At 41.5% G+C, this 15,266-nt stretch overlaps 1 protein-coding gene across 1 annotated transcript; it reads left to right on the forward strand.

The window, feature by feature from the left end:
* Positions 1-12,849: 12,849 nt before the first annotated feature.
* Positions 12,850-14,904, forward strand: LOC132885917 (OTU domain-containing protein 1). Its single transcript, XM_060920448.1, has one exon. It carries the CDS (start codon positions 13,078-13,080, stop codon positions 14,338-14,340), a length of 1,263 nt encoding a protein of 420 aa, XP_060776431.1. The 5' UTR covers positions 12,850-13,077; the 3' UTR covers positions 14,341-14,904.
* Positions 14,905-15,266: the final 362 nt, after the last annotated feature.

Genomic DNA, 15,266 nt, shown 5'->3' on the forward strand with positions numbered 1-15,266 from the left:
TCAGTGCGGTTGTAGTCGAAATGCAACTCCAACAGCCCCGCTCAGCTCGACTCAGCTCGACTTGGCACGGCACGGCTCAGCCGCGTTTGTAGTGGAAAAGCGGCATTAGTCTTTTCAATAGATAGTCTAAAACCCCATTTCCTTCCCCAATCCTCCACCAGGGTTAGAGCTTCCTGCACCTTCTTCAGGGTGTACTTCACATTCTTCCCCCTTTTCCATATGCTACCATCGTCTGCAAATAGCGACTTTCCAATCCCTGGCTGAACATTAGAAAAAATATAATTTTATTGAAAAGTAATGGACTAATAACACTGCCTTGTGGAATCCCATTTTCAACCACACACCTTCTAGATATTTCTTTCCCTATTTTCACCTGAATACTTATTACTTAAGTCCATTACCCAGTTAAACAAATTTCCCCCAATCCCTAGCATATGCATTTTGATTAAAAGATCCTCTACCCATAGCATATCATATGCTTTTTCCACGTCTAAAAATACTACCACAACAGTCTCTTTCGTTACTTGTGCTTTTCTTATTTCATCAAGACATATAATTGAATCAATAGTACTTCTCCCCTTTCTAAAACCACTCTGATAGCTAGCCATCAACCCCCTTTCTTCAATAAAGTGCATTACCCTTCCATTAACCTAACTTTCCATTAATTTACCTAAATGAGAAGTTAAAGTTATTGGTCTATAATTTGCTGGGTTACTAGCATCTTTTCCCGGTTTTCTTATTGGAACAATGAGAAATTCCTTCCACCCTGTAGGAATCTTTCCTTCCTCCCAAACTTTATTAAATACATTTAAAACCTTCTGAATTCCCTTATCACTTAAATGTCTTAACATGCTATAACAAATTTCATCTTTACCAGGGGCTGAATTCTTACACCTATCCAATGCATTTCTTAATTCTCTCAGTGTGAATGGAACATTATATTTATCCTCTAATTTTCCCTTCTTTTGAATAACCTCTGCATATACAGTGGTGCTTGAAAGTTTGTGAACCCTTTAGAATTTTCTATATTTCTGCATAAATATGACCTAAAACATCATCAGATTTTCACACAAGTCCTAAAAGTAGATAAACAGAACCCAGTTAAACAAATGAGACAAAAATATTATATTTGGTCATTTATTTATTGAGGAAAATGATCCGATATTACATATCTGTGAGTGGCAAAAGTATGTGAACCTCTAGGATTAGCAGTTAATTTGAAGGTGAAATTAGAGTCAGGTGTTTTCAATCAATGGGATGACAATCAGGTGTGAGTGGGCACCCTGTTTTATTTAAAGAACAGGGATCTATCAAAGTCTGATCTTCACAACACATGTTTGTGGAAGTGTATCATGGCACGAACAAAGGAGATTTCTGAGGACCTCAGAAAAAGCATTGTTGATGCTCATCAGGCTGGAAAAGGTTACAAAACCATCTCTAAAGAGTTTGGACTCCACCAATCCACAGTCAGACAGATTGTGTACAAATGGAGGAAATTCAAGTCCATTGTTACCCTCCCCAGGAGTGGTCGACCAACAAAGATCACTCCAAGAGTAAGGTGTGTAATAGTTGGCGAGGTCACAAAGGACCCCGGGGTAACTTCTAAGCAACTGAAGGCCTCTCTCACATTGACTAATGTTCATGTTCATGAATCCACCACCAGGAGAACACTGAACAACAATGGTGTGCATGACAGAGTTGCAAGGAGAAAGCCACTGCTCTCCAAAAAGAACATTGCTGCTCATCTGCAGTTTGCTAAAGAGCACGTGGACAAGCCAGAAGGCTATTGGAAAAATGTTTTGTGGACAGAGGAGACCAAAATAGAACTTTTGGTTTAAATGAGAAGCGTTATGTTTGGAGAAAGGAAAACACTGCATTCCAGCATAAGAATCCCATCTGTGAAACATGGTGGTAATATCATGGTTTGGGCCTGTTTTGCTGCATCTGGGCCAGGACAGCTTGCCATCATTGATGGAACAATGAATTCTGAATTATACCAGCAAATTCTAAAGGAAAATGTCAGGACATCTGTCCATGAACTGAATCTCAAGAGAAGGTGGGTCATGCAGCAAGACAATGACCCTAAGCACACAAGTCGTTCTACCAAAGAATGGTTAAAGATGAATAAAGTTAATGTTTTGGAATGGCCAAGTCAAAGTCCTGACCTTAATCCAATGGAAATGTTGTGGAAGGACCTGAAGCGATCAGTTCATATGAGGAAACCCACCAACATCCCAGAGTTGAAGCTGTTCTGGATGGAGGAATGGGCTAAAATTCCTCCAAGCCGGTGTGCAGGACTGATCAACAGTTACCGCAAACGTTTAGTTGCAGTTATTGCTGCACAAGGGGGTCACACCAGATACTGAAAGCAAAGGTTCACATACTTTTGCCACTCACAGATATGTAATATCGGATCATTTTCCTCAATAAATAAATGACCAAGTATAATATTTTGTCTCATTTGTTTAACCAGGCCTAAGGGTCCCATCTGCATCTCATCATTGCTGAGGAGTGTGCTCCCATCACCCAATCAAGCATCCAGCCAGAGCAGGTCATGATATATTTTTTACCATATTAACATGCCATTGTGTGTTATGCCTGATGTAAAGACTCTCGTCTCTGCGAGCCTACCACACAGATTTAATACTTGTCATTTTTAGGGCATACCTAGCAACGTGTTTTCTTTCTCTCTCCCCCCCCCCCCCCCCCCCCCCCCCATCTGTCCCTCTGAGTTACATGTTGATCCTGGGATTGAGATGCTGGCCTCTTCTGCCCCTCGGACCTGCTTGATCCATCCTGGTGCCCTGTGTCTGGTCGGAGTTTTATCGCCCCACTCCTGTGAAGGACGGCCCCATGAGGACAGTTGAGGGTTATACCTGTTAAAACTGTTAATATTATAGTCAGGCTGTCTGTTGTTGCCCAAATGAGGATGGGTTCCCTTTTGAGTCTGGTTCCTCTCGAGGTTTCTTCCTCATGTCGTCTGAGGGAGTTTTTCCTTGCCACCGTCGCCACAGGCTTGCTCATTGGGGATAGATTAGGGATAAAATTAGCTCATGTTTTAAGTCATTCAAATTCTGTAAAGCTGCTTTGCGACAATGTTTATTGTTAAAAGCGCTGTACAAATAAACTTGATTTGATTAACTGGGTTCTCTTTATCTACTTTTAGGACTTGTGTGAAAATCTGATGATGTTTTAGGTTATATTTATGCAGAAATGTAGAAAATTCTAAAGGGTTCACAAACTTTCAAGCACCACTGTATGTACCGTATGTATGTATACATACACAGGGTGTTTCAAAAAAAATTTGATATCATTTCACAGTTTAACTTTGCCAATTCTCATTCAACTGACCTCAAATTTTAACAGCATGTGTGGAAACAGGTCAAAATTTTATGTTTAATGTTTTTTGTTTTTATCTTTTTAGGTATAGAAATGCCATTCACTTTCAAGCACCACTGTATGCTCCTTGTTTCTTCCCTACCTCTTCTTTCTTCTTCTGATAGATTATCAGAACTATGCACCTTACTCAGTGTGTTTACCATCATTTCTGCTTTCTCTTGGTTTGATATAGCCAACTGATTTCCATCTGAAAGGATTGGGTAATTCCACTCTCTTCTATTACCTTCCATCTTTTTAATCATTCCCCATACATCATTTATATTAGTAGTATTTCCAATTGAACTACAATAATCCCTCCAGTATGATCTTTTCCTTTGTCTTATTGTCCTTCTCACTACTGCCTGTGCTTGCTTATAAATCAATCATATGTTGAAAGTTATGAGTTCTTTTTAACCTTCTAAAGGCTCTATTCCTTTCTCTAATAACCTCTTCACATTTAACATTCCACGATGGGACCGCTTTTCTTACTAGTTTTCCTGAACTTTTTGGTATTGTAGCCATTGCAGCCATATTAATACTCTGTCGCAACTCAATTTCATCAACATCATCTGTTTCTTGGACTGAACTAATATACAAATCACTTATTTCCATAAATCTCTCCCAGTCTGCCTTTTTGAAAATCCACTTTCCATGATTATCTTCTGTGCTCAACCTTACATCAACATCCAGTTTACATATAATTGGATCATGGTCACTTCCAATAGTGCTTTCTCCATACAATTCCCACTCAGGCGCCAATTTACTGGACAAAAATGTGAGGTCTAGTACTGATTCTTTACCAGTTCTTATATCTATCCTAGTCCCTCTACCATCATTCACACAAACTAAATTCCTATCATTCATTATCTCCTCAAATCACCTGTCCATTATTGTCTGTCTTTTCCCCTCCCCACATTGTATTATGAGCATTAAGATCTCCACACCATATAACATTATCTCTATCCTGTCCTTCTATTTCCTCTAGTTCATTTAATTCTAACAGTTTACAAAGGTTATAATAAATTTATTACTACTATTTTCTTTTTATCAGCCCATACTTCCACTCCCACATATTCTTGTTCCTTACCTGTACCCAACACCCTATAAAGGCCTCTGCATGCTCTTGCGACAAGGCTTTCGCAGATAGCTTTTCGCAGACAGTTGTAATTTATTGTTGAGCGGGAGTAATAGGCGTGCGCGATGTTATTCACCGGCACAACGCAAGGGGGCGCGAAGTCGCTAGGAGTAGTTGGTGGGTGTGGTTAGTGGAGTGTTTATCCTCCGGTTACTTATAATGACTAGAACTTTTTTTTTTATAATGACTAGAACTGGAGTCGTATAGATGTCCGTACTTCCTCAATCAACCGCTCTTCATGCTGCTCCATCTTCGCTCGTGTTTTTAAAAATGGCGGTCGTGAAAACAAACTAAACCGGGAAAGTAGGGAAGCGGAAGTGCGTGTACAGCAGATGTAGAGTGGACCAATCAGAGCCCTCTTGTCTGCGGTGCTGTCTGCGAGGCTTCTGCAGTGGTCACAATTTTTGGGAGGTGCGCGCAGAGCGTCTGCGAAGGTGGGGGGGCTACGCAGACACTGTCTGCGACGCTATCTGCGAGGACTGGGTTGTCAGTATAAATTGGCCTTAAGGCACACCCTGCCTTACAAAGGTAGCACAGCCCCCACCGCTTCCTAGCTCTCTGTCTCGTCTAATGACAATATAATTAGCTAAAACAAAATCAAATCTAGGTTTTAACCAAGTTTCTTGGATACACATTACATCTGGTTTTACACTCCTATTATCTATAAACTGTTTAAAATCTTGACCATTTGCTAACAAACTCCTTGCATTCCATTGTAAAAGTAACAATCAATATGATCATCCTACACTATTTCCTTCCTGGATTGCTGATGTCACACTAAGACCATCTCACACCTCTTCCCATTTTAAACCTGCCATACCCAAATGTTGAATTGCTGCCTTTGTAATAATTTGTATCCTTTCAGTTTTTTATTTAACCTCAGCTGTTGCATTAATCACCCCTGCAATGAAGATAACTAGGTCCCTCTTTTCTCCCCACTCCTTTTTTCCTTCTCTTTAACAGATTCTTGTCTTTGCATCCATACTTTCCCTGTGGCTACTTCCCCTCTGACATTTCTTCCATTAACCCTTGTTTGCTCCACCCTTTTAACTGCTTCTGCATAGGTAACTTTGTTCATTTTCACATTATAAATCTCCATCTCCCTTCTCATTACTTCACACCCCCAGTAAGCTGCACTGTGTGCCCCTCCACAATTATAACATTTAGGTCTTGATTTCTCTCCCCACTCCCCATAATCATGAGCTCCACTACATTTTGCACACCTTTTCTCCCCTTTACACATTTTAGCTACATGCCTAACCTTTTGACACTCAAAACATCTCATTGGTTTATGAGTAAACTCTCTCACACTATATCTCATATACCCAAAATATAGCTCTGTCGGTATCTCTTTAGTACTGAACTGAATTAAAACTGATTCAGTTTCCTTTTTCTCAAATCTCCTAGTCAATCATTTTGCACTCTGAACAGCATCACACTTTTCCTTTAAATACAACCCCAATTCCAAAAAAGTTGGGACAAAGTACAAATTGTAAATAAAAACAGAATGCAATAATTTACAAATCTCAAAAACTGATATTGTATTCACAATAGAACATAAACAACATATCAAATGTCAAAAGTGAGACATTTTGAAATTTCATGCCAAATATTGGCTCATTTGAAATTTCATGACAGCAACACATCTCAAAAAAGTTGGGACAGGGGCAATAAGAGGCTGGAAAAGTTAAAGGTACAAAAAAGGAACAGCTGGAGGACCAAATTGCAACTCATTAGGTCAATTGGCAATAGGTCATTAACATGACAGGGTATAAAAAGAGCATCTTGGAGTGGCAGTGGCTCTCAGAAGTAAAGATGGGAAGAGGCTCACCAATCCCCCTAATTCTGCACCGACAAATAGTGGAGCGATATCAGAAAGGAGTTTGACAGTGTAAAATTGCAAAGAATTTGAACATATCATCATCTACAGTGCATAATATCATCAAAAGATTCAGAGAATCTGGAAGAATCTCTGTGCGTAAGCGTCAAGGCTGGAAAACCATCCTGGGTGCCCGTGATCTTTGGGCCCTTAGACGGCACTGCATCACATACAGGCATGCTTCTGTATTAGAAATCACAAAATGGGCTCAGGAATATTTCCAGAGAACATTATCTGTGAACACAATTCACCGTGCCATCCGCCGTTGCCAGCTAAAACTCTATAGTTCAAAGAAGAAGCCGTATCTAAACATGATCCAGAAGCGCAGACGTCTTCTCTGGGCCAAGGCTCATTTAAAATGGATTGTGGAAAAGTGGAAAACTGTTCTGTGGTCAGACAAATCAAAATTTGAAGTTCTTTATGGAAATCAGGGATGCCGTGCCATCCAGACTAAAGAGGAGAAGGACGACCCAAGTTGTTATCAGCGCTCAGTTCAGAAACCTGCATCTCTGATAGTATGGGGTTGCATTAGTGCGTGTGGCATGGGCAGCTTACATATCTGGAAAGACACCATCAATGCTGAAAGGTATATCCAGATTCTAGAGCAACATATGCTCCCATCCAGACGATGTCTCTTTCAGGGAAGACCTTGCATTTTCCAACATGGCAATGCCAAACCACATACTGCATCAATTACGCTACATTCACACTGCAAGGCTTAATGCTCAATTCCGATTTTTTGTGAAATCCGATTTTTTTGTGAGGTCGTTCACATTAACAAATATATGCGACTTGTACGTGATCCTCAGTATGAACGAAAAGCGACCTAAAAGTGTTCCGCATGCGCATTGCAGGATACGACGACGTCACACGCAGTGAGCATGGCCAGTGTTTACGGAAGTAAAACCGCCCGGTTGCGGTATGACCCATCCAATCTAGCTTGAATAGCTGCATCCCCCCAAATGGAAATCAGCTCCCTAACCTCTGCGTCCTTCCATTGAGAAGATTCAGAACCTTCACAGCCCAAAGCGTCCCTTGCATTGATGTCATGCGCAGGGGCACAGATACATTTTTTGAACTGGGGGGGGGGGAACAAAAAACTGGGGGGGACAAAGCTGCCAGCAAACCAACCCCAACCCCGATATGCCTGTCAAACTTGTTGTTAGTAACCATAGCAACCAAGCTCGAGCTCGCAACCTGTGCAGTCTGCGCAGCTCAACCAACCGAATATCAGTCTTTGTTTTGTTTTATGTGAGTTGTTGCAACTATATGTATACACTGCTGTGCACCTCAATAAACCGAATGGTAATTAGTCTTTTGATTTTTCCGTGAGGTTTGCCTTATGCAAAGAAAGACAGCATAGATGTTTTTTCCTCCCTATAAGTAGGGGGGACCGAACGAGGTGAATTTAAATATGACTCGTCCCACCCTCTATCTGCGCCCGTGATTATGCGCCATGTTGTAACTTTTTTTGAGAGACCCGCCGCCTACTTCAGCACAGAATAGTGACGTTTGTGGCTTGTTGATGACGTGTAAGTCGGATGAATGCGACCTGGCGGTTCAGACTGAAGTCGCATATGAAAAGAGCGGATAGGAATCGGAATTAGCACCACATATCCAAACGGCCTGGGTCGGATTTGAAAAAATCGGATCTGTGTCATTCATACTGTCAATAAAAGATCGGATACAGGTCACATATGGGCGAAGAGATCGGATTTGAGTCACTTCAGCCTGCAGTGTGAACGTAGCCTTACAGCATCATGGCTGCATAGAAGAAGGGTCCGGGTACTGAACTGGCCAGCCTGCCGTCCAGATCTTTCACCCATAGAAAACATTTGGCGCGTTATAAAACGGAAGATATGACAAAAAAGAACTAAGACAGTTGAGCAACTAGAATCCTACATTAGACAAGAATAGGTTAACATTCCTATCCCTAAACTTGAGCAATTTGTCTCCTCAGTCCCCAGACGTTTACAGACTGTTGTAAAGAGAAAAAGGGATGTCTCACAGTGGTAAACATGGCCTTGTCCCAACTTTTTTGAGATGTGTTGTTGTCATGAAATTTAAAATCACCTAATTTTTCTCTTTAAATTATACATTTTCTCAGTTTAAACATTTGATTTGTCATCTATGTTCTATTCTGAATAAAATATGGAATTTTGAAACTTCCACATCATTGCATTCCGTTTTTATTTACAATTTGTACTTTGTCCCAACTTTTTTTGGAATCGGGGTTGTACTTAACTAGATCCTTTATCTCCATTGATAAAGGAATCCCATAAATCACCCCTTTACTTCCTTGATCACCAACTCTCACAATCTTCACTACCTTTGCTTTCCCAACTGCTTGCAAATTTTCAGCTCTTCCAACCTGTTCTTCAGCGATACATCCAATTAATAAATTGCCATCATTCAAAATTCTTGCATATTTAACTTCCCCAGCCTGATTCTTAATTATTTTCGTCAGCTTTATTGGATCCATATTTTTCACTCCTCCCTCTTCAAACCTCACAACAACATTCCATTTCTCCTCACTCTCGTTGCTTTTCCTCAACCGCTTAGCTTTATATATCTTCCTTAACTGCCAACTACCATCATCTTCATCTAAGTCATCCATACTCCAACAATCTTCCCCCTGACTTCCCGCCATGGTAAAGAATATGTGCAAGTGTATCATCTACCGGACCCATACAGGTCATCGGCCGATACTCTCGCAGAATATTCCCTCCACTCAAACCCTGACAATCAAGACAAAAGCCCAAAAAGTTGCTGCTTTGGCCACCCACTCCACACACTACCCCCAAACTCCCTCAATCCTCACAATGAAGTGGCATGAGAGTGAGGTTTAAATAGGCAGAGGGACTAATTAGAGTGATGAGTGACAGCTGTGTTTAATAGTCAGGAGACAGAGGGCGCTGTGAGTTCTGGGAAGTGTAGTTCAAGGAGTCCATGTTTGTCGTATGGATGATATCAGAAGGTTTACTGACACAGACAAGAATGTGTCACAGACTGCTGTAAAACCCCCAACTGAGATGTATATTCCAAAGGGCACTGTATACATGTCCAAAGAATGTTCCTAAAACCTGATTAAGTTTGGCATATCCCTTAATTGGAAATTCAGAATAAGGCCAAATTCAGAATATCCAATTCAACTTCAGCAATATCTTGGCATCATGTTTGCCAAGTTCAACATGAATTTGATGAACCGTCTAGGAGGAGTACGTTAAAAATGACCATGTGTAATTTCACTCCAAATGGCCTTATGACATCATCATTCCAAAGTTCTACCCATTCATTTCAATGGGAAATGGAAAAAGGGGCGCTATGAAGTCCCTGGGCCATACCTGGGGCCAAAAGTCTGTGGCTGAGTAGCGGTGACAATGACTGATGTGTGTATCAAATTTCATGAGTTTTCATGCATGGGAAATGCCTCAAATAAGGCCAAACGCGGCAGAATAATAACCCATTCCTTGTTGGTTGAAAATGGGTAACAGTGAAATGTCCCAGTACTGTTATGTGAAATATCAGCACTCTTGGAATGCTGCTCAAACAATCAAATTATATCCCTTTTTGACTAAAGCCTAGGTCACAACCGGCCGTACGTGCTCCTACTCTATGTCTATGTGCAAAAAACGCAAGAAACGCACGGAGGGCGCACGTGAAACGCACGGAGGGCGCGCGTGTGACGTGCTGATTTTCGAGCTGTAGACTGGCCGCAGACCGGCCGCGGAGGTTCTTTGTCATGTCAAACAAACTCTACGGGTGCTTACGTTTTTTTCAGGTTGCAAGACAAACTTACGGTCAACGTGTGTCTTTCTCCACGAACAAAAAAACGCAGCGATTTGGGAAACGCCAAAAATCGCATGGCCAAAAAAATCGTACGTCCAGTTGTGACCTAGGCTTAACAGGGAATGATTCGCATTCAGAGTATCTCGTGTAAAAATAAACTGGTTCGGAAATTGAAAAATTGGATCCCAACTGGAACCAAAATATAGCTGTTTTTCCCCGCACATACTGTGATGACATTAATGAGTGCATCATTAGTTTGGAGAGGAAGCAGAGCACAGCCATGGAGAACACAACGGAAAAGGACACATTTTCAGAAAAAAATGGACCGAAACAAATATCTGTAATAACAGAACAAAAGCTTGTAGGTAATCAGTGCGCACCACCATCTTGCTACTACTGTTTAATCCCGTTGTGAATTGTGCAACTCCCTCTGTTCATGATGCATCCTTGATTACAATAGTTCTGCTCAAAACTGGGGAAAATGTGGGTCAGTTTACAAGCTGGCACGAAGGTTCAGAGAATTTTGAATGGAACCGGTTCAAGAAGCTGTTCCCTGTTGGTTGAAAAGGGGTATGAGTGGAGCGGAATTAACTGTTGTATAAAGTGGCATGATTATTAAATTTCAGTGCTTTTTTTGTGTGTGTGTGACCTCACTTACCTTAAGTGCCCCCCCCCCCCCCCCCCCCCCCTTACAGCACTGATTGTTTCTCTCTGTCTGGCATACCATTGCAGTGACATGGCTGCAAAGCTTCTAGGGAAAAATTACAGTAGTGGTAATTCCCAGTGCCTTCTACTGGATTATTATAGAGGTTTTCTCCTCTTAACCATTCACACTATGGGCAATTTAGAGTAGCCAGTTAACCTGGCTGCATGTCTTTAGACAGTGGGGGAAACTGGAGCACCAGGAGGAAATCCATGCAGACATGGGGAGAACATGCAAACTCCACACAGAAACACCCCTATCGGACGTGAGGTTCAAACCTGGAACCTTCTTGCTGTGAGGCGACAATGATAACAATGATAATGACACTATAATGCCACCCGCTGATTGTTCGCGTGTTAAAAAGACAAGACGTATGTGGCAGCGGGGGTGTGGTCAAGCCTCCATTTGTGAATGGAGGGCAGGGCCAGGGAAGGCGAGTGGCAAAGTGATCACACCTGTTGTCAATTGATGTGGTGTGTGTGTGTGTGTGTGTGTGTGTGTGTGTGTGTGTGTGTATTGCAGTGATGACAGAGCAGTGAAAAGGAGGGGGAGAGCGAAGAGGTGTCTGTCTCCCGACCAGCATGTGTGTATAAAAAAAAATAAAAATAAATTATATAAGTTGACATTAAGGGCTCGGTCCCACAACACCACTAACTATAGCTATACCTATAACTACAACTATGACTATACCTATGCCTGAATTTATTTCCAGTCTGGAGTAGTCACACCAATTATAATCCTGAAAATAATATTGGCTGGTCCTGCCACTCAGGTAAATAAATATATGTGGTCGTTGGTTTACAATTATCTGATTGGTCAGATGTTTTATCGGATCAGGTCCAGGCCTGAAAAAATCACTCCAGAAGCAATCTCACTGATACCGATAAACCCAGGCCTGCACCATAGGTATTGTTATCTGTCTGGCACCAACCACATAACCTGCAGGGGACCAATTTATTTATAGTTATTGTCTGGGTGCGATTTGCTGGGGGGGATGGGGGGATCATCCCCCCCCCCTCTGGTTTTTATCTCTGCTGAAAAAAATCCTCGGGGACAACCCCGTCAATAAAACAAACAAACCAAAAAAAAAAAAGTTGACATGACAGGCATGTTGTGACACAGTTTTCTATGGTCTATATTGCACTCACTTTCAAAATGACCTGAAGTGGCAGCTTTGATGTTCACGAATGTCCCCAGCAAATAGATACATTGTAGATAATAACAATATCTTTGCGTTCTATGCAGGGATGCAAACAGCGCGCCTTTTGGTGGATGCCGCCTTTTTCACGGCTGATTTTTTTTTTAGGGGGGACGTTGGAGTGTCTGATTATAATTTCAAAGTAAATTCTGTATTAAAATTACTAAATAAGCAAATCCGTTACAGTCCATGAAACAGGAAGTATAAGGATGAGAAAAAAACAGTTTAAATCGGAAAGCTGCGCACAATGTGAACTGCGCCATCAGAGCAAACTGTTCATTTAGTATTCATGTATTTTAGTGATTTTCGAGTCACTGTCCATTTAATCCAGAGGGAGAGAAACATTACAGCAACGTGACAAGCAATGCGAACTTTGTTGTGTTAGTGTTCATGTATTTAGTCAGAGAGATAGGAAGATGAATTTACTATCTCTGGTTTAGTGTTCGTTTTCATTTAGTGTTATTCATTTGATATCATCGGATGTTATTGAGCTGTTAGCCTATTGTTACCTTAATTTTGTGATGTTTCATGATTAAAAAAAAAAAATCCCCCCATCTGGTTTTTTGACAAATCGCACCCTGGTTATCGTTATAGTTATTAGTATTGTGAGACCGGCCCATAAGCTGGAAAGCGTGTGTCAAAATAAAAAGGACTGTGTTCAATATAATTTTCCCGCCTGTTTGCGCTTCAGTGTCCCACCCACCTTCAGGGACTACTACAACTTATTTTTGAAACGTTTATGGCCCCGTTGGCGTTCCATAGCGACTCACCACTTTAGGCCTGCCGCGGCGGTGCTTTCCGTAGTGGAAGAACAGCACAGGTTTACTTCGACTAAATTTAGCAGTGACGACCGCGAGAAATGGTTCATCGATGACGGCGGGAAGAGAGAGGTCCCGGAAATGCGCCTCACAATTCCCCGTGTGAATGACTGACAGTATTTTTAGCAGGTGTTGTCATCCTGCCTTATCGCGGTGTATAAAGGGAAGACGCGCAAAATGCAGTTGTACAGCAGCGCGCTAACACACTACCCGGGATCATCGCGGAAATACAGAGTGACTGTCACAGCAGAGTTCAAACCGAGTCTGAACTCCGGGAAAGAAACCAAGGCAGAAGATTCAGGCAGGGAGAAGTGGACACACGCGAATATGCCCGCGTTTTCGTGCTACGAGGCCTCAATCAGGCCCGTTTTCTACACGTCCAAAGCGGAGATTGTCATTACAAGACCGGATGGTGTGGAGAAGTGTGTCCCTATTCAGATCATGAAGGATCTGCACACCGCTGGAAATACATATACATACAGAGCTCCGTGTACAGAGGGGGACACTGATCAGTCAGATGGAGATCTGACCACGAGTGCTTCTCCTGATCAGAGAGTGAACATTTCTGGGGATAAGAATGAGATAACTCAGAGCAACTCACTCAACTTTAATAACTTGTTAAGAAGAAATGATTGTAATGAAGAGCTCCTGGTGTATGTTCATGACGATGAGGAGGAAACTCCAAAAGGGTTTTCACAAAGTATTCCGTTCAGTTGCAAATGGGAAAACCCGTCGGAAGTATTCCGAAGCCAGAGTAACCTGAAATGTCAGCAGAAGGATGAAGAAGAAATGTCAGAGGATCCAGTGTTACAGCTGCATGTTCTCCAGGAGCCTGCAAGGAGCAAGAGTGACCTCAATGAGAAGGTTAGCCAGTACCTGGCTGAAGTGGAGAAACAGAACAAATACCTCCAGGGGAGAAAGAAGTACCGTTTTCATATAATTCCAGATGGAAATTGCCTCTACAGGGCAGTGTCGAAAGCAGCATATGGTGAGCAGTCGATGCACAGTGAGCTAAGAGAGCACACAGTGCATCACATTGCAGACCACCTGGATGAGTTCAGTCCAATTATCGAAGGCGATGTGGGTGAATTTCTAATCAGTGCAGCGCAGGATGGTGCCTGGGCAGGCTACCCTGAGCTACTGGCCATGAGCCAGATGCTGAATGTAAACATCTATCTGACAACAGGAGGCAGTCTGGCAAGTCCCACCGTCTCCACCATGATACACTATCTGGGTGAGGAGGACTTGACAAAACCTGCCATCTGGTTGAGTTGGCTGAGTAATGGTCATTATGACGTGCTGCTGGACTGCTGCCTGCCCAACCCAGAGTATGATGACTGGTGCCTGCACACACAAGCACAGCGAAAACGTGATGAAGATCTTGCCAAGTCCATGGCGGCTACTTTGTCCAAAATGTACATAGAGAAGAATGGCCTTTAAGAACCCTTTTTTGTAGGATTTGTAATTTGCACAACTCATTTCTAGTTCCATGGTGTTTTGATTTTTAAAGACTCAAGTGACTTAAATCTTTCTTTAGAAAATGGCTATCCAAGTAGATATTTCTTATATATTTAGTGCTTGTTGTTTTTGAAAAGCTCTGCAGACTGTATATTTCTGAACACAACACAACATTGATATGGCACTGTTTTTTGTAAACCAAAGTTTTGTTATGAGGTTGTTTCAAGAAATGGTCAGACTGTAAACAATATACAGTCTCTCAGGTTCAATTTTGATTTATGATTTAATGAATTTTAATTAAAAAAAATTCTGCATGATCAGAGACAATGATCCAAAGATGCTCTTTACTGTACTGATGTCTTATTCTCATGCTGGTTTTTATTTTTTTTTTTTTGGGGGGGGTCCCCCCCACACTTCTGATTGAAGTGTTTTTCTTATTCCTTTATTTATTATAGCATATATATATATATATATATATATATATATATATATATATATATATATATATAAATAGTAAATGCACGAATATTGCCATTGTGTACATACCTGAAGGATTTTACATTCTTGCATATTTTCTTACTCTTATTTCTTTTAGCAAAATGAGTATAATGCACTGTATATTAATTTTTTTTGTACCCTGGTATCTTCAGGTGTTGGACTTTAAACTGATTAGTTTACAAATGGCTAGGTAATTCTGTCCTTGAAAATAAATTATAAATATTTTAATCAATATTATACTTCTTTATTTTGCTGTTAATTTCTTCAGGTGCCATGATGGTGCAGTGGTTAGCACTGTCACCTCTCCTGTCTCTGTGCCAACCCTACAATAGATCAGCAACCTGCCCAAGGTGTACAGTACATCACCTCTTGCCTGAAGTCAGCTGGGATTGGCTACAGCTTCCCCTGTG

This window comes from Neoarius graeffei, chromosome 5 (assembly GCF_027579695.1).
Source record: "Neoarius graeffei isolate fNeoGra1 chromosome 5, fNeoGra1.pri, whole genome shotgun sequence".
In the NCBI taxonomy this organism is placed as follows: domain Eukaryota; kingdom Metazoa; phylum Chordata; class Actinopteri; order Siluriformes; family Ariidae; genus Neoarius; species Neoarius graeffei.